Here is a 20667-nt window from a genome sequence, read left to right as displayed (position 1 = left end):
ATAGACCATAGCTGCAACTCAGTCCATCTCCTAATTCACAACAAGACTCATCATTCTGATGTTTGCTGGCCCACGTTGTCTCTTGGTTGACCAATGTCTGAACTTTAGATTTTTTTTCGAAAAAACTTTCAATTCTTGTGTTCACATCCTTTCATGTTCTTATTTTGCTTTAGTCTGGAATTATTTTAGGTCCCAAACTTTGCCTGGAACTTTTCTGTTCTACCACGTCCAGTGTGCTGTGTACTACTTGATTTTTTTCATCAGCCCACCACCGTTAGTGCTACTTCCTGCAGATATATAGTTCCTTCTTCTAGACATCACCATCTCTCGCCTTTAAGAAACTCATGAAAAGTCACTATGACCAAATATTTAGTCACCTGTTTGAATATCTCCTCCTTTGTCGGTTTTTGTCTGGTTAATCTGCTGTGAAGTGCCCTGGGGAGTTTTTCTGTGCAAAGGGTTCGATTTCAGTGATGTGATGACTTCTCTGTGCAGCTGATGTCTTGTTGCAAAAAAGTAACCATTGATTTACCTGTGAAATAATGCTACGTGGCCTCTCAGTATTAGCCAGACAGTTAAAATAAGTGAATTGAAAGCTGACTATGTTGGAGTATTTCATTATTCACCTGCAACTAGACCCAATTTATCCATGTTACCGAGGTATCCAAGTACTGGCAATGCAACTCCCAGAACAAACGCAAACAAATCATCATTATCCTTGTGTTTTTCTTTGTTCATCTGATTTGTCCCATTTGACTTTTATAAAGAAGATTTTTTGTTAAAGCTCACTTTCTCTTTACTAGTAAACTCTAAACACGAAGAGGTCCTGCTGGTGTAATAAGTAACCTCAGACACATGTGAAATCACTTTATACGTGAGCCTTAAGCTTACCTGTGCAATCTACAAAGAAGAAAACTTGGAAACATGGCCAACTTGCAGTTTCCATCCATGGCCAGCGTAATTCTAACTTGGACAGTCATTTCTTCATCATTGGGTCAAAGTGCCACACAGCCCCCCTCTGATGGCACAGCAGGATCACCATTGCCATGTGCACTGCAGCAGTTCAAGATGGCAGCTCATCTCCTGTGTGAGCACGATGACCCCATATTCCAACTTTAATCTATTGCATTGACATTTGTAGAATTAGAAGCTTTTTCTCCCCCACATGTTTTGCTTCCCCGATGAACAGTTGTTAACTCTGACTTTATTTCCAGTGCTATTCCTGAAATTCTCGAAATCTGGCTGGAGGAGTCTGCCGAAGACTTTCGTCAAGTTCCAACTTACTCTTGTCTCCGGAAGGTACTTTCCTACTTGAACCAGACAGTGCCAGGGTCAGATGCTGAACATCGGGCCCAGAAACTCCTGAGTCGGTTTTTGGCGGAGGAAACAGCGGAGAAAGAGATGTTTAGTAAGATTTACAATTATGTTGCAAAAATGTGGTTTTAATTCAGGGTGCCTCCCTACAAGTTTGTGTGCGGCTTGCCCCTCTGTCTCAGGATTTAGTTCATTTTGGTTTCCTTTGACAAGCTTCAAAATTACTTGCAAATTTTTGGATAAACGAAGTGAATTAAAATTATTGCTGAGTGCTTACCCCTGTACTAATTGCATGATGTACAAGACCAAATTCTGCATAGAATTGATACTCTCATATGGTCCGATAAGACCCAGCAGCATGTAATGCGACTTTCTGGACAATTTCCTTTTGAAATGTTTTCGTCAATGACATTTTATTTTATAATCTGACGTAATAATTTTGCAAGTTATTGTGAAACAATAGATTGTGATTCAGAATATTTCCTAAAGCCAGAAATAGGGATGGGAATCTGTCATTAAATACAAGTTCTTTTGCAATTGAGATGCTCCCAACAAGAGGATTTCAGTGCAATATCATATTACTTTCACCAAATCTAGATTTAGAAGTATGAATATTAGATAACTATTGGAAACCAATGCACAATTTCTAGTCACAAGTTCGTGAGATATTTTAGAGCAATGTGAACTTTGGGCACAAAATACATGTCTATCTTCACTTGCACAGAAGGCTACCGTAGAAGAGTCAGATTCTATGTGGGAGAAGAACACGACCAAACCATCGAACAAGTTGACGAAAAGCTCCTGTCCTACCCATCACGCTTCATTGCAGAGCAGCTGACTTTTATGGATGCTGTGAGTAAACAGGAGTCTGGCGGCCAGTCATTCTGAATAAGATGTTTCAGTCAGCAGTCGGCATCTGAATCTCTCTGTATTGTTTAATGCTATTACTGCTCCACCAGTCATTATAACTGAATTCCCTTCAAAATGCAGTCTTCCAAGATGTTAAAATGTGTTGTTTGACGTGTGACTTCAGTATCTCGCTTGAAATACCTGCCAACTAAAACTTCAGCACTTGTCATTTGTTTTGAATGAACGCCATGTGAAATAAGTGACCCGAGAGAGCACTGAAAATCCTTTGTAACTTAGTGTTGAAACTTTACAAAATGAATAGTATTTCAGGGTAAAAGTTTAATTGTTTCATCATAACAGTCACTGTTTCTTCAAGAGTCCACTGATTTTGTTTGTAGTATCCAGGATGGCAATTTTGTTGTTTTCCCAGAATCTTCTGGAGTGGGATCAGCCACGGGGTATTCCAGTCTAGTCTCCAAGGTGGCTTGATGCCTACCTCTACAAAATGAGACTCTTGGTTGCTGAATCAAAATTTGAGTTATGTCAAAGTCTGGTCATAGGCTTAGGCTTGAAGTGAAAGTTTAGTGGTCTGTATGACAGCATTGGGTGTGACTCTAGAATGTAAGTAGTCCTCTAGGTCTCAAAAATCCTAAGCATATGTTCATGTTCAGAACAGGGGTGCAGCAATCTCATCTGGAAGTGACCAGTTTGTCAAAAGTAGGTTTTGGTTATGGGATAAGAGATAATGGGAACTGCAGATGCAGAAGAACCCGAGATAACAAAGTGCAGAGCTGGGTGAGCACAGTTGCTCCGAAGATGCTGCTTGGCCTGCTGTGTTCCTCCAGCTCCACACTTTGTTATCTCAGTTTGTTAAGGGGCAGCTGCTTTTCTGCACAGAGTTCCAAAGGTAACTGTCTGTTTTGACTGCAGTCTCTGTTGCATATGTGTATGTATACACCGACTGGCACTTAGAGTCTAATCATGTGACATATTGATGACAACAGCCATTTTTGGTGGGAAGCAACCTAGCTGGGTGTCTGTTGAGGAATGTAGCTGCTTTTCTTTTGTTGAACCATCGAGATCTGCAGTGAGGGTTGTGAGTCTTTGTCAAATCAGTGGTTTTACCTGGTGAATATTAAAGCGGTTTTTTTGATCCTCATTGCTAGTTTTTTTCTTTACCATGCAGAGCCAGGGGGCTGAAATGTTAAACAGCAGGAGTTTTATTATGTAGTTTACTGTCGAGGCAGCAGGGTTAGCCTAAGCTATTCCTTGCCGGAAATGATCGCTGACATCATTGTGACGTGATCAGACTGTTAAAAGTGAGAGCCCACCATGCTTGCATAAACATGCAACAGTTTCCCTCTCGATGGTTTCTGAGCACTCCTTTCTACTGCAGCCTGTCACAGCCAACTCTGGCTTTGAAAGTGACGAAACTGACAAATTTCTCCATTCTGAATGAGTTTACGGGGATCCGAAGGAGCTATTTGCCGGTTGTGTTAACTTTCACTGTCGGAGCATAATTGTTGATGGGAGTTGCTCATCTTGAAGAGGGAGACAGAAGGACACAATGTAATCTGAATGACCAGTTGACAAGCTTGGACGTTTGGCAATATTTGTGTTCAGCATGAAACCAACAGTGGTGAAGTGTTGACATTGAGGCCTGTTGAACCAACAGAGGGCCAGGCTGCCATTGTGTTCTGTCAACCTGCCTTGGTGCGAGAAGTAGACATGATGCAGGGCCGCTATACTGATGCCCAGCCTGTCTAGCCTGTGGGCCACCAGGGCTGAGCATCTGTAGCAGTGACTATTGCCAGCAGAGCCATGCATTGATGGTGTGCGTGGAGCCAACAGTCGGAGTTGGGTGGAGATAACCAGTGATTTTAAATCTAACCTACAAATAGGAAGCAGATGACTGAAAATTCGAGGGTTTTGATCTGTCTGAATAGCCAATGTGCCCTTGTGCATCAATGTGAGTATTTTCTAGCCAGTCGTTGACAATATAGCATGCAGTTTTAATGTACAATTGCAAACTAGCAGGACGAATGTACCCATGGATGGACAAATCTTGTTTGTCGTTCATTGCTTAAAACATGGCACGACTGACACCTTTAACCTTTGTTTCCTTTTTATTTTTGATCAGGATCTTTTTCGGAAACTTGTGCCCAGCCAATGTTTAGGGTCCATCTGGTCTCAACGAGGGAAGGAAGAAAAACAGCATCTGGTATCAACCGTCCAGGCCACCATGACACAGTTCAATAATGTTACAAAATGTGTCACCAGCACCATATTAAGACGCCAACAGTTGAAACCATGGCAGACGGCTAAAATCATTGAGAAATGGATTGATGTTGCCCAGGTACACTATTCTTTATTGGTTTTTAGCCTTTGTGACATGTTAAAGTCCACAGTGCATGAAACAACCATGGTGGAAGAGAGCAAGCCATTAACACTATGTGTTGATATGTCCAAGGTTTGAAAGCCTCTTGAATTGGTGAGCAGAATACTTTTCTGAATAAGAGTTGAATGCTTCATGGAAAATCCTAGCATTCATAATTTCTGTAGTGCTGGCTGCTAATAGCTCTTGCCTCAGTTTACAGTTGCATTGAAATATTAATGTATTTTTTTCTCATCAAAAATATTTATGTGGATAAAAAAGGCAAACTGATTTCAGATTTTTACTGGCCCTTCAAAAACGAAGTTAGTTATTGGGCATTACATAGTGTTATTTGCCTCCCTTCCAAGCCGTAATCAGTTTATGAAACAGTGTACATTTTATTCCCAATGTTCTGCATTCTGTATGCCTACATGACGGCACTTCAGTAACTTGCCTGGTTGTCTGTTTCCTATGTGTTTGCCAAAGGAATTTGTCTCAGCATGTTAGTCAGCAATCGGGAAAAGAGTGAGGAAGGGCTGTCAGATCTGATACCAGGTTTGTACTTGTCGCCAACATGTGGCATGCCCACTCGTACATTTGGAAAGGATCAGGATAGGAACCGAGTAATTAACTAATTAAGTAAAGGAAGTAATTGATTCTTACTGATTTTATAATCCAAAATTGCACTGGATTTTGCAACAAAATTGTACTTTCAATGTATTTTCCCGTATACACGTGACAACAAAATATTCATTCATTCGTAAGGTTTGGAATGAAAGTTCACAATAATTCTGTTGCCAGCTAATTTAGAGAAGTCTGGTTTGGGTCTTGGCAACACTGCCTGCATCAGTTTTGACTCGTTAAGAGTCTTGAGGCATTAATGGGACCTTGATGGGGATTTGAAAGTCTGTCTCCAGTTTCACAACATGGAGCAGTTCAACCGAATGTAGGCTGACTCCCAGTAGTAGACATGGATGAAGGAGTTGCTGACATATACACTGGTGTTATCAAAGGCTATTCTGAAGAGGAATCACCACCTTACTTTGATCACTTGGCTGACTTTTCTAGTTCTGATTTTGAGTTTTTACAATAGTTGACAAGGAGTGGCTTCCATGTTGAAGTGCCCTCCATTACTTCCATTTTACTGCAGCAGCTTTATTTCCCTGAAGCCGGAAGACTATGGGCTGGAGAACCTACCTGCTGGCCTTAATCAGATAAGGCTCTTATGATTATGCCAATTGACGCACCTCTAAAGAAATCCCAAATGGTGTGATCACCCTGCCCCTCCCTGGCCTTCCTCCCCAAGCAGAATTGGCTTTGAGACCTGATAACAAACACTCGCAGGCTTCCTCCTCATCTCCACCACACCCCAAAGTACACATTTGGGAGGTTTGATTTGATCCAGTTTTCTCCCTACCTCCAACAGGTTGGGGGGGTGGTGGAAACAGATGAAGGACATTCAGCTGCTAATCCAGGTAAGATTAGTTAACTCAGTATCAATAACGTAGTGATTCATAAAAGTAGACCCAATTTCCTGATTTGTCTGTTTTCCCTCGAATGAGTATCTCACGTGACTGGTCCTGCCCTCCTATTCTGTCAGATAATACAACCTATCATTCATTTATGAGCTAAATGTGATGGATATAACAAAGATGATTACCCCGCCTCCACCCCCTACCTTCGCGACTTCTACCACTCAGATGTCCATGTCTCAATCCTACTCATTTTAAGCTCTCCTTTGGTGTCAGTAATCATATCTAACCAGTCACAGGCTGGCAGCAAGGGAACTGAAGAGGTTGTCTCAGAGGGATACAAAACGAATATCAAGGTTTGAGTTGCCAAGAATCATGGAATTCTTTCCCTCAAAAAGTTTGTTTGTTAATGCTGTTATTTTCTCAGCAAACATTTTTCTGATAGAACCTTTTTAAAAAGTCTGAGGTGTTGGGTAATGGGGAGTCACTGCTTTTTCCACAGAACTCACGGCTTTTTTTCTCTGACAGGAATGTAGGATTTTGCAGAATTTCTCGTCAGTGCATGCTATTACCACTGCATTGCAATCAAATAGTGTGTTCAATTTGAAGAAGACTTGGGCAGCCGTGTCAAAGTAAGTCATTGTTCAGAAAGAGCCATGTAATTTTTATTTAATAAGTATGAGGTAGGAAATTGCAGGTTTGACCTCCAGGTTTACTTGCACAAGTGATCTTCACACGCTCGGTGCATTAACAGGATTACCAGAGGCACTACAGTGCAATCCTAACAATTGGTTAATTGGCAGAATCTTTCATCCTTTCACAAAGGAGCGAAGAGTTAATTTGTTTAATTGGAAAAAGAAAACTGTTTGGCAACTTGAAATATTTAACTATCGTGTTCCAAAACTGATCTGCTGTTGGATGTAACGTAACACAGTTTCCTGTGGATATGCTGTGATGGGGTGATATAAGCCGGAGGTTTGTGTGGGATGCTAAAATACAAAGACAACAATTATTTTAATCTCCCAAGAAAGCACTCTATAACACTTTGAAGTGCACACCTGTAGTTTATGTTCGTGTGCCTCAGACCATTTGATCATGGTTGTGTTTTTGTAGGCAGCTTGGGAATGAAATCTCTCTTGCTGCAATGAGATTCACCAAAACGACTGCACTCAAGAGCTTTTGCAGCACAATGGCAGTATCCCCATCCCTGGGTTTCAACAATCAGGGTTCAAGTTCTACCTGCCCCAGAGATTGCCAAAACATTTCTGAACAATTGGGTTAAAATAACTATACTTATTGTAAAAATGCTTCACTGCCGTTCACTCTCTGTATTACTTGCTTATTTGTCAGATTCCGTATCAGCTGTTTGTTATCTTGACTCTATTCTGTCAAGAGTAATTTGTCTCATTCTCTTGACTAGGAGCAGTAAGACAACATTTGAAGACCTTTCAAACAATGAAGAAGATAACTTTGTAGCGAGTAGAGAGCTGCTAATGGAGGTAAGGTGTTGCACTTGGCCCAGTGTGACTATATTCAGGGCATGATCAATAGTTTCTAGTAAAATATCTGCAATGAACTCAGTTGGTGACTGAATGCATACAGATTCTGTCAATCAATACTGCAACAGGAGTATATGTATTGCAGTCCAGGTGGTCTGGCTTGGCTCAAGTCTTCCAAGATTGTTTTGTCATGATTCTTATAATTGCTGATGATATTGCAGTTAACATTTTAATCGACATCTAATTTGGTTATACTGCAGTGATGCAGCCTTCATAGATTATCTTTCTCAGCGTTCATTATCTTGGAAATTTGAACTGAAGCAATGTCTATGATGCAGTAATGCAGCCTTCATAGATTATCTTTCTCAGTGTTCATTATCTTGGAAATTTGAACTGAAGCAATGTATATGATGCAGTGATGCAGCCTTCATAGATTACCTTTCTCAGTGTTCATGATCTTGGAAATTTGAACTGAAGCAATGTCTATGATGCAGTGATGCAGCCTTCATAGATTATCTTTCTCAGTGTTCATTATCTTGGAAATTTGAACTGAAGCAATGTCTAAAGTGCGATATGTGCCAATTTCTTTTTCTTTTGCTTTGTACACCTCAAGGGCCTTGTAATTAATAAAAGCCAAGGCAAAACATTAAGAGATTTAACTGGTTCTCATAAGTGTTTTTACTCAATTACCATGTCTTCCTTTTCTTGTTCTCTGCAGTCAGAACTATTTGCTGCGTAGGAATGGAGAGATATTCATATCTCTTTGTTCAGTATTTCAGACATCAACTATCTAGTTTCAACTAGCTTGGACGAAAACTGACAAGTTTCTAGCCATTCCTCCTCACTCCTTTTATCATGCTCTTTGTCCACTCATTTTGCTCCTGAATTTGACAAAATAACAGAATAATTGGTCAGATATAAATATTTTGGTGCCACTTTACCAAACTAGTTGTCCAGCTCAGAAAATAGTCAACGTTTTCTTATTCTCTAAATCATTCTTAGTTGGAATTGAAACACTTTCAAGCTGGTATTTGAAGAGGGAGAAATGCAGTAATCATGCTAGCATGTTGTCAGTTTGACAGACACTCCATTTTTCAAACTGCTCAATGTTCTAGTTGCAGTGAACTATCTTTTTACATTGCTTTCCAGATGTTTGCCCCAGAATTTCTACTGCCCTGCTGTCACACTTTGTTTATTGTGTGTTGTGATTGGTGCACTGTACAGAATTTCAACATATTTTTCTGATCTAGATTGAATCTAAAAGTAGGTTTGCTTTTATAATCAAAAATGTGTGCTCTGCATGATGATTGTTTTTGTGGTGCAAAATTCTGTAAGTATACAGGGGAAAATGTGAGTTCATGATTGGACAGTTGTATAACTTCCATAAAGCTTTCTCCCAGATTATGCAGTGAATTACAGTGCATGGTTTGCTAATCTTTCAGCATCTTACACAAATGTGCTTTGGCAGTGGTGCAGGGCACCGCAATAGTTCTTGCTGTGAGTACATTAATGTTCAAGACACAAAAGCTCCAAGTGTGAACAGCAGGTTCACAGATGACACAAGAATTGGAACGGTAGTAAGTAGCAAAATGCCTTAGTTTTGAGGCACACATTGTTCCAGCTGTGGCTCAACTAATGTTATTTACAGTTCCATCATTACCCCATTGCTGTTATATTCAGGCAAGTATCCAATATTTTACCAACTTATCCACAGGTCCTCCTGCCTTCAAGAATATGTTCATGCACACACCAAAGTCCTTTTGATCCTCTGTCATCCAGACCCAAAACATCAACTTTCCTGCTCCTCTGAAGCTGCCTGGCCTGCTGTGTTCATCCAGCTCCACACCTTATTATCTCATTGAACATATATTCTCCTGACCTATTAGACCCCCAAAATGCTTCACCTCACACTTTTCTGGATTGAATTCTATTTGCCTCTGTTCAGGCCTTCTAACCAGCCCATATGCGTAACCCGAGAGACTAAGGCTTTTTGCTGTTCACAACCGTCCAATTCTTGTGTCATCTGTGAATCGGCTGTTCATACTTGGAGCTTTCGTGTCTTCAACATTAATGTACGCACAGTAAGAACTATTACTGTACCCTGTGGTATGCTGCTGGATGAAAGCATCAAGTTGCTGAAAAGCCCTTCAAAAATCACATTTACTTCCTGCCGCAAACCCAATTTTGGCTCCAATTTGCCAATTCGATGTATCTCCTAGGCTCTTAGGTTCTGAACCAACCCACCATCTGAGACCATTAAATTATTTCTTCGGGTAAGAGAGGTGTCTAATGAAAAGACCTTGAGAAGAATTGTATTCTTGAGTTTAGAAAAAAATGACGTTTAAACTTGTTGAGACAAAGTTTTGGAGATCTGGTGAGGTAAATTGTTTTTATCTTCAAGCGAAATTGCATGTTACATAGAAAATTTCCAATCTCCAAATGATGAGGTTACACAAATATTGAGTTTGGTTTCCAGTTCACAGATGAGGGATCAAACGTTGAACTTGCCTGGCCTTTATAGATCTAACGTTGCATTCCACTGTATAACTGTCTAAAATTTTGAGTCCTAAATTTTGATTCTAAATAGATTTAGTTGTATGATCAAGGGAATAAATAAGACATGGAGTAGTAATTTTGAGAAATAGGACAATGAGTTCACAATGGATTAAACAAATTCACCTCTCTTTTTCTAGGATATCGTTCAGGGAATTGTGCCGTACCTGGGAACTTTCTTAACAGAATTTTCAGCACTGGATTCGGCTTTCCCGAATTACCATTCAGTAAGTCTCTCTTACAAGATTTGGATTCCTTATTTGCTGATGAGCGCTATTATTATGGTTTCATTGCAAGCTGCTTGTAGATGAGAATCAAAGCAATAAAAAAAATGAATGAGTTTGATTAATAATCCCAATCAGAATAATTTGATGCTTTGTGCTGTGAATCAAACAATTTGTAAACAAAGGAACATGCAAATCACTTTGCAGTTAATTGAATATGGGTTTAGTTTTTCAAAAGGTTGGATAAATTGCACATCATTTTTATTCTGTACAGGTAAATTGGTTACCTGGATGTCACTGCGTATTGAGCAGTTGAACAGCTGAGAATGTCTTCAGCTTGGTACTGACCTACTTGACTGGAGCAAAGGGCTCTATGTAGTGTCCAAGATATGACCTGGTGGTATGACAGATCATTTGTGATTGGCCTTTGACGATATACTAAAATGGAACCAAGTTTACAGAGCTTGTATTTCACTTCTGATCTTTTAAATTTCATGATCTTGTTGTACTGTTTGACCTTTGTACATTTGAATTAATTTTCTTTGTCCTTGTCTATCTCTTACAGAATGGCTTGATCAACTTTGACAAGAGACAAAAAGTTAGTACTGAAAATTGCACTGTACAAAATGTTTGGAATTGTATGAAAGGGGAAAAGCATGCTTTTCAATCTTGTGCTGCTTTATTTGCTTGATGGGGGTGTAGGGGGAGTCCCCAACAGCATCCTAAATGTATATGGTCACTAATAAATCCAATAAAGAATTAAGGAGATGCTTTGTTACTCAGAGCAGCCAGAATGCAGAAGCTGCTGCTACCAGGACTCGTTGAGAGGATGAGCACAGATGTATTTGAGAGAAAGTTAGATGTCAGAAAGGACACAGCGGCATATTTAGAGTTTGAAGCAAGGTGGGAGAGGTGTATAGATCAGCATGGAGCAGTTCAGTCAAATAGCCTGCTTTTGCGCTGCTAATGTGCTACAATTTACCTTTGAACAGTCACAGCCACGCACAGGATATGCTAGGCGTTATGTGAGTGAAGATGTTGTTCAATTAATCTCAGTGTCATGGAAGCTATTTCATTATTGAAGACACTGGATAAACAATCTCTCCATATTAGTATTTTCCTTTAGATGAGAGACATCATTTCGTCATGGGATGTCAGAAATTGAGGGAGTGCACCTGTTTGGATTCTCACTGACTGGGCAGTATGTTTTACTCCATATTTCTGAATTTGGTAATACCAAATTCTCAAACATCCCTGTTGTCATGGCTACTGTTGAGGGTATCATCAAATCCCTATAGTGTGGAAACAGGCCATGCAGCCCAACAAGTTCATAGGGCCACTCTGAAGAGGGTCCCACCCAGACCCATTCCCCATGTCTAACTCACTGAAGCTAAATATCCCTGGGCACTACGGGCAATTTAGCGTGGGCAATCCACCTAACATGCACATCTTTGGACCTTGGGAGGAAACCAGAGTACCCAGAGATAACCCACTCAGATTGTATTTTCATCTTGTACTGCAACATTCAGCAGGCAACCTGAGAATATGAATTTGAGAGGAATTTGACCTTATGGCAAACAATGAATTCTTGCTTACAGAGCTGTAACTTGAGGTCCCTATGAATAGAATAGGTTCCGATCAGAAGCAGCTGATGCTGAATTTGCCAAACTGGGCCATGTGATGTAAAATCAGCTGGGTGGCAAAATAGGCATCCAACGCTATGTGACTCCAATTCACCAGCTCGGAATGTAATCTGTCAAATGGCCCGCCATTTGTCGTGGCTGATGTGGATGTAGTGAAGTGTTTCTTTTCACTGACCTGTTGAAAACTGGCTGGCACTTTACAACTTGACAGTAACATGTTGTCAGAGTTTGACTGAGAAAGGTCTGCCCCTTTTTACATGTCAAATTGTGACAAGATTCAACCAAGAAGCCACTGTGGTTGAAAGAAAATAGTCCAGTAACTTCGAGCTGCTCATGGTCCATTCAATTTCATGGTGGTGCAACCTTGAAAAATTAACTCAACATTTTCACCGTCTGTCTTGGTATCAGTTACTATAGATCAGCCACTTATTTTGTACTTGGCAGACTTCCTTTTGCTTGGATGAATGATCTTTCATAACATTTCTTGTCTTCACCCTAAATCAGCTTATGGTTCTTAAGTGAATCATTTTTTAAAATAATCCATCTTTGAAGCACTGTTTTGGGAATTAGTGTCCTGAAACCATCCTGGATAATCTGTACAGAAATTTATCCTTGAAAAGTCACATTTGTGTCATTTATTTCCAAAGCAGAAATATTTTTGTGACATGATGTACTGTGCACTTTGAATAAAGTTATCGATGCTGTTCAAAATACCACAGACTAGGATTTAGCAGGAGCAATTATAGCAGTTTAAACTTGCCTTAACAGCTCATTATTTATTTGTGTTCTTTCAGGAATATGAAATAATTTTGGGTATCAAATCCCTGCAGTTTGCTTGCTCATCTTACACCCTTCGTCCAAACGAGAATTTTCTAGACTTGTTCTTTATGCAACAATACTTAAGTGAGGATAGCGAGTACGTAACTGGTATTGTAGGAGTGTGCAGGTAAAACAGTTAAGGGTTGTGTGTGAAATCTTCTCTCGTTATAATTGCTGTTTAATGCTAGTGAGCTGCCAGATTGTTTACTGTCTTCCTTTTCCTTGGTTTCAAAGTTTTGACAATGAATTCTGACCGATGAGGATAAAGCCAGTTGCTCAATGAATCAATTCTGTTGTGTTGCATCAAAATGCGTTTCATTGGTATATAATAGTGCAGAGTATACTATCACTAAGCCAATGATTGCAGGAAAATGCAAAAAACTTGATGAGTGACCAATTTTAGCAACATGTCCAAGAGCTCCTATTGTGGGTGCACCTACAAATCCAGATGTAAATTGTACCAGTTTTGAGAAATGTTTCTTTTCCTTCCAATTTCTTTTCAAACACATAATCCTATTACTAACATAAAATTAACAATAACCCTACACAATTGGTCAGCATTTTAAAGTATCTTTCAATGGTTGCCTAAAAACATCATTCCCTCATCTCGAAATAGCCACAGTATATTTTTAATAATGCAACCAAAAATAATCTCCAACTGATAAACAAAACACTTTGCCATTCCTGGACCAGAGTTGATTAAGGAACCAGATTATAGATCACTGAAACTATTTTTTAGTTTTGACAGAGCAGGCTTTGTAATAATTACATTGTTTGAAAACAGTTTGCTTCTTCATAAATTGATGGGCAGAAGTTCTTATTTAAAATGTACCTGATGTAGCAATTTACATTCCTGCTTTGAAAATCAAAGCTCACTATTAAGCCCATCCTCAGGCTATGGATGACCATGTGCAGCAAGCACCTGGCATTATCGTCAGTTCCATCAGTGGCACAGTCAGTATTGGGCCAACTTCAAACATGGTATTTATTTATAACAGTAATTACAAAATGTTACCGAAATTCACTTTGCATGGATCATAAGTTATATTTAAAGTTCTTTTGGACCTCTCGGATAGTTTGGTTGATTTTCGGACGGTTTGTCTGAAAATATCAGCAACAGAAAGTCTGGTCAAGAGATATACTCCTCATTTTACTACCTCCGAGATGTGGCATGTGGTGTTTTAGTCACCTGAAGTGACTGATTCATGACTACCTTTCATTGCTTGACATTGTCTGTACATTCACATGACAGTGTGGATGAGGCCCAGAGAAACTCCTGTATAACTTTACAACCTATTGTATCACCTTCGGCACTGGAAGTTTGATTCTCATGTTTTCCAGTTAACTTTTTTCAAGCCCAGTCCTTGTTAATTTTTTCTGTACCTGCTGTAGAAGTTCGAGCATTTTGTTCAATTCCACGTGTTCTGCAAAAAGACTGAGGGGGTTATCGTCTTGGTAAAAAATTAAGCAAAGGAACCGCAGATGCTGGGAATCAAAAACACAAAGAGAAATTGCTGAAAACATTCAGCAGGTCTGGCAGCATCTGTGGAAAGAAAGCAGAGTTATCCTTCGGGTCTGGTGACATTTCTTCAGAACTCTTATTGTCTTGATCTGCTGTTCATAAAGCAGAAAAGATCGATGTGCCTACAGTGAGAACTTTTGTCGCTCATTACTCAAAGTAATGTTCAGTGTTCTCCTGCCTGAAAACACGTGCCTTTTGCAAACAAAATTATCATTCTGCAATTTCAAATCTATGTAAATGATTGATTTTGCCATAAATAATAAGAATATTGAACAAAAGCATCTGATTCTTTTTAAATGAATCTTGTCTGAAAATGTTTATTTGCCACCCTGCAGCTCCTCTGAACTCGAGAAACCGCCAAAGCCCAAAAAGAGTGTGTTTAAACGCCTCAGCTGGTAAGTATCCCATGTTAAGCACCGCAAATATCTCATTATTTCCTTTATTATTGGGATGAATGGACAGAAAGGTAATTACATCTGTTCCTTGACAAATAGAGACATTTGATGTGTGGTCATTATTGCTTCATTGGAGTGAGATTTTTAGTAACTGTTTGAGTAATTTGAGATGATGCAAGGAGTGGTGCTGTTATTCTCACCTTGTGCATGTGTCTCGTGTAGACTGATTGATAGAGATTCTTTGCTATGACCATGAGTGTAGAATGTGGACCTGTGATGAGCTTGGTATTGCCTAGCGATTCTCATTTGTCCAGAGAAGTTTCTGCACCATGGCTAAATTTCACCGGAATAAATTTGTTTATGAGAGACAAGTAAGCAAAAAAAGTGTTACAGTGAATTAAATTTGCATATTTGTGGGCCTGTATAATGAAAACTAGCAATGTTTAACAATTTTGAGTGAAAAATCAGATTTGTGTTCTACTTTGTGGGTCAGCAGGCAGCAGAAATATCTTCTGTTGAAAAATTATCAGACATGCTTCTCACATTTGAAGCTCCACCTCAAAATTACTGTCTCAATGGAGTCAAGTTCGGTCAAGGAGAAGCACACGAGATCTAGGCGTTCTTGTACATCAGTCAATGAAAGCAAGCGTGCAGGTACAGCAGGTAGTGAAGAAAGCTAATAGCATGCTGGCCTTCATAACAAGAGGAATTGAGTATAGGAGCAAAGAGGTCCTTCTGCAGCTGTACAGGGTCCTGGTGAGACTGCATCTGGAGTATTGTGTGCAGTTTTGGTCTCCCAATTTGAGGAAGGACATCCTTGCTATTGAGGGAGTGCAGCGTAGGTTCTCAAGGTCAATTCCCAGAATGGCGGGACTATCATATGTTGAAAGATTGGAGCGACTGGACTTGGAGACTTGAGTTTAGAAGGATGAGAGGGGATCTGATTGAGACGTATAAGATTATTAAGGGATTGGACACTGTGGAGGCAGGAAGCATGTTTCCGCTGATGGGTGAGTCCAGGACCAGACGACACAGTTTAAAAATGAGGGGAAGGCCATTTAGAACAGAGTTGAGGAAAAATGTCTTCACCCAGAGAGTGGTGGATATATGGAATGCTCTTCCCCAGAAGGCAGTGGAGGCCAACTCTCTGGATGCTTTCAAGAAAGAGATAAACAGAGCTCTTAAAGATAGTGGAATCAAGGGTTATGGGGATAAGGCAGGAACAGGATACTGATTGTGGATGATCAGCCATGATCATAATGAATGGTGGTGCTGGCTCGAAGGGCCGAATGGCCTACTCCAGCACCTATTGTCTATTGTCTATAAAACTCAAATCTCTTTCCATGTAGGTGACATGAAAGTATGTGTTTGTGTTGTTGTGCATACATGTGTAAAGACTCCAAAGTTATTGTTTTTGATAATTTTCCTGAGTTGGGGATATTATTTTATATTTCTGTTCAATAGGTAAGGACTGACCGGAACTCAGCAAAGTCAGATTTTCCACCACCTACCCGTGTAGAGTTTCAGAGAAGCAAAACCATGCCTTGTTGCTGTGTTGTGCCTTGCAGTGATCTGGACTGTGACATGTGACTATTGTTATATAGAAACCAAGAAAGAGAAGGGAAACACTTATTCACTTCCTAGGATATCTTCTCTTTACATGAGTGTGGATGTTACATGGATGTGATTTAGGCTTCCGTGGCTTAATTGTGATTCTCGAAGTGCAGGCAATCAACGTTGCAGCATTAGTGTGCAATCTCACATTTCAGCAGCCATCTGCTCTTGCTCCCTGCACTATTTAATGCCTAATATACCAACAATCGGGATTTTCAGTGTAGGAATTTTTTTGTCATTGCATCTGCTGTACTTCTTTTGGGAGTTTTGGAAAATTTTCGATGTTAATTATGCAATATAAATGCAAATTGCTGAATAGAAATCCTAACGTTTGCAGTACCAATATACTGAAGGCCAAATTCAGAGTTCACTGTCCTACCTTACAAAGTGTTGTATACAGTTTTCTATCAATTATCAATGGTGTTACTTTGTTTTACGTTTTATTTTTAATAAACTGCAGCTTTCAGGATGAAATTACATACACATTAGCATGTGGCCAGGTTGGGGGAAATTTTCCACCCTGTGGGTATTCAAATCCACATTTTGCCTTTCATGAGATTGAAGTTGATAGCAGGTTGAACAAACACTGCAAAAAGCCCAGATTCTTGTGCCATTGGAATATGCAAACATTGTAACCTATTCATATACTCCCTAACTATTAGACAATGTAACGGTGTTCAATACTAGTAATGCGAGCTCTTGGTATGAGTGTGCCACTATTAATTTCTCACAGGTCAAATGTGGCGCGCATCAAACTCCTGGTACTCTCATCATCAATATACCTTCATTCTAGTTTAATTTTTTTAAACAGTTTCTCTAGAATGCAATGACATTTTCATGTTTGTTGTGTCCCCTTTCCCTTGTGCAGCCTGTTTTCAAAGAGAGGTGTTAAAATACACAACACTCAAACTAAAAGCTCTGAGCAGCGAGCATCCCTTCAGAATGAGGATTCAGACGACAGCATTACCGCAGCCAGCATTTTATCAGATTCCAGCCACTTGGAAATGGAAGAGCCGAGCACTTCGCAAAAAGCGCCGGAAAAGGTGAGACAGTGAGGCACTCATCACGTAAAATATGTTGTTCTTGGAGACTCTGGTTTGTCTAATAATGTCCAGACAGTTTTTTTCTTCTTTCTTTCCTTCCTTTCTTCTGCCTTCCTGCCGTCTTATTATCCTGACTACACTTTGGCAGTCAAGAGGATACAAGGGTACTCAGTGATACCGTCCCAGCCACTGGAGCTGGATGGCTGCCTAGCCAATCTCCTTCGCCTTTCTTTTAAGAGCTATTAGCCGAATAGCCATTTTGATGTTTCAGCCAGACTGAAATCCTTAAAGTGAATGCCGTTCCACCAAGCATCTTCATACCTGGCTGCTGCCAGCAATTTTCCGTCCCAAGTCCCACTTGCCAAAGTTGGGTTACTTGCTTTCAGAACGAAGGCAAGACAGCTGTGCAATTCCCAGCCAAATTCAACCTTTGTGCTGGTTACTGAAGCATTTGATTCCAGAAAAGGTGTTATTCGCTCACGAAGTGAGAGCTGATTTTATTTGTTTTTTTTGAGTTGTGCTGTTGGCTTTGTTTTGCTTAGATATTTTATATGATTTTATACTAATAGCCAAAATATTTCATCTTTAATTTTTCACAGCATGTTTAATTTCTACACAGTAAATTTTAGTGCATGGGGTACATCTGTCGCAGCTTGAAGCGCACTGCCCACAAAAACAGTATTTAGAGTATGTTGGATAGGTCTTGATCCAGCAATTGCAACAAAGTAATGCAGCTCTCTGCATGGAGTCCTCGTGACTGCACGTTTTCTTTTTCTTCAATATTTGGGCTTTGAGCTGTTGATTAGTGCGTTCTGTGCTGAAGACCATTGTATCTTGGGAGATTATCAAAGTTGTGTTATGGTTATTGTTTACAGAATATGTCTAGGACTTGTCCCAGGGATATTTTCATAATGTATTCCCCTAAGAATTGGGCTAAGTATTATTAGGTCACATTTAGGTGTTTTGGAGTGGTATTTCTTTGTTTCAAAATACCCTCTTCCTTTTTATGGATTCTCCTGTTTAGTGTTGTGACTCCCTGTATGTTAATCATAAACTGAGAGCTGCAGTGACTTGGATGATTTCATTCTGGTTTCTTTAGTTCTCTGCTGTATGTGGTTTGCTGCTGCTGTCTGTCTTTCTTTCTGCCAGTGGTGCTGTGCCGCACACATTCTGACCTGCACAATGCACTGGTTGGCCCATTCGCAGTCACCTGCAATTCATAAATGTGTTTTAACTTCAAACAGTATAGTTGTATTCAAGATTTCTGTGCGTAGCAGGGTGAAGTGGGCAAATAAATATTTATGTAAGCATGTTCACATACTGAGTGCAAACTGAAACCCCAAAGGTTTATCTGACAAACTTAGAATTGAAGCACCAGTTTACATGGTCAAGTGAAATGACCACAATGTTATTATGCTGAAGGAAACTAATTAGTAATTTATGGGCATGCTAAGTACTGAATTGTTGATGTTGACTGAACAGCTAGTAAACACAAGCGGGAGTATAATTCCTCAGAAGTGATCTTTACTGGTAGAGGAAAGAACTGCAAGTTAAATATTTCACAAGACAGCAACGACCAAGAATTCATGTACAACATAATGTTCTTGCAATTAAGCTGTCCTGAGCAGAATGCCTTCACCTTTATGGGCAGCAGGACAGCATATTTTGTGTAATAATAAATATAACTGGAAAGGGGGAAGTATCTAATATGCAACAATTGACAAACGTTTTCTTAAACAAAATAATTATTCCACAGCCATTAAGATCCGTGGATACTGCCTCCTCTGGAGGTTTATCCAACAGTGGTGCATCAGCAAAATCAAATTATGACAAAGCCAAGTCTCGTAGGCGTGCAGGTTTGGGCAGCTGCTGGTGTGCAACACGTCGGAGGGACAACCGCCAGAATGAGAAAAGCTGCCTCATCCGAGTCAGATTAGAGGAGGACAGAGCACAAGAATTCAAAACTATTTTGGTAAGTCCCTGGACTGGTTGCTCTCGTCATGCTCGGTCCAAATAATTGCCATTGCTCCCTGCCAGTATCGCAAGAGGAATTTTTATCCCAATTATTTGTTGCGATGCAGTCATATTCAGTGTGTATTTTCCACATTGCTGAAGCCTTTTTTGCTCTATGAGAGTGCTTTGACCATCATTTTGATCCTGTTTTGTAATGCAGTAGCAATGTTTAGGTTTTAGGCCTGAACACATTTTCCTTGCATTTCTCCTTTAAGTGTACATGGCAAGGTGCAGCGCTCTGTTGCCCCATTTTGGGGACTGGCTGATAACTATTGAAGAGGAAATATCACAAATTAACACGCACCATTAACTGTACAATAAATCAGCAAGGAGGTACCAGATCTTCAGTTAGCTGACCACAGGCACTTTGGTCCATCTGTAAGCCAATCGAGTAATACTAACAGAGATATTGAATATTTCTTTCCTGGCTTTGGCTCATGTGAAATTTAAAAGGCTGGTGCATGGAAGAAAGCACATCAAAAATGGGTTGGAGAAGAACATAGAACATTACAGCACAGTACAGGCACTTCGGCCTTCGATGTTGTGCCGACCTGTCATACCAATCTGAAGCCAATCTAACCTACACTATTCCATGTACGTCCATATGCTTGTCCAATGACGACTTAAATGTACCTAAAGTTGGTGAATCTACTACCGTTGCAGGCAAAGCGTTCCAATAGCAAGAGTGCAATCCAAAACAGAATAATTGCCTATTGGCTAGTTCAGGGAAGTCGAAGGAATATTGGCCAAATTAGAAGGCACATAGGTTGTTTTGTTTGATCATGCATTTTCCTTGACAGGATCAGTCGTACTCTGATTGTGCCTCCACAGAGGTCAGTGTGATGTGTGGAAATTGCTTCTAGTGTTTAAATATTGTTAACAAACAGCGCCTCTTTACTCTGGTGAAGAGAACATTTGTTAGCTTGTCAGTGAGTTGGAGATGGGGCAGAACCAGCCTAAGATCTGAGGCAGAATTTGGATAAGCAAATGGCAAACAGCTTGTTTAGATTGAACATCTATGAAACACAGAAAACAAAATTCTCAACCAAAATGACGAAAATGTCTCCTGATGAATGTGCAACAAATTGTTGCCAACTAATACAGTCATGAGAGGCCAACTAGAAAATCGTGGAATGTTATCACAAAGCAAAACAAAAACTTGAGTTATTGTGTCTGTGTTAAATCTCAGTGAGAAGTAGCCTAATTCGCCACCCATCTCCCCCACCACAACCACCATTGCCCTTTTTAGCCCTGCCCTGCAAATTTTGCTCCATGCAATTATTCAGTTGTCTTTAGAAAGTTATTTAATCTGCTTTAACCACCTATTCGTACA

At 39.9% G+C, this 20667-nt stretch overlaps 1 protein-coding gene across 2 annotated transcripts in view; it reads left to right on the top strand.

Annotated features, from left to right (window-relative positions):
* The window catches only part of LOC132209117 (ral guanine nucleotide dissociation stimulator-like 1), a 59376-nt gene extending 42170 nt beyond the window's left edge, over nt 1-17206 (top strand). For both annotated transcript variants that reach the window (XM_059644290.1, XM_059644291.1), the window contains 9 exons: nt 1215-1408; nt 2039-2166; nt 4304-4519; nt 6538-6641; nt 7430-7508; nt 10202-10288; nt 10851-10883; nt 14605-14664; nt 17147-17206. In XM_059644290.1, the coding sequence (XP_059500273.1) occupies nt 1215-1408; nt 2039-2166; nt 4304-4519; nt 6538-6641; nt 7430-7508; nt 10202-10288; nt 10851-10883; nt 14605-14613 (850 nt within the window). In that variant the 3' untranslated portion in view covers nt 14614-14664; nt 17147-17206. The remainder of the gene's footprint in view (nt 1-1214; nt 1409-2038; nt 2167-4303; nt 4520-6537; nt 6642-7429; nt 7509-10201; nt 10289-10850; nt 10884-14604; nt 14665-17146) is intronic.
* The last annotated feature ends 3461 nt before the right edge of the window (nt 17207-20667 follow it).

This window comes from Stegostoma tigrinum, unplaced genomic scaffold, assembly GCF_030684315.1.
Source record: "Stegostoma tigrinum isolate sSteTig4 unplaced genomic scaffold, sSteTig4.hap1 scaffold_67, whole genome shotgun sequence".
Taxonomy (NCBI): domain Eukaryota; kingdom Metazoa; phylum Chordata; class Chondrichthyes; order Orectolobiformes; family Stegostomatidae; genus Stegostoma; species Stegostoma tigrinum.
The sequence above is the reverse complement of the archived record's forward strand: the minus strand, read 5'-3'. Positions and strand labels throughout refer to the sequence as shown.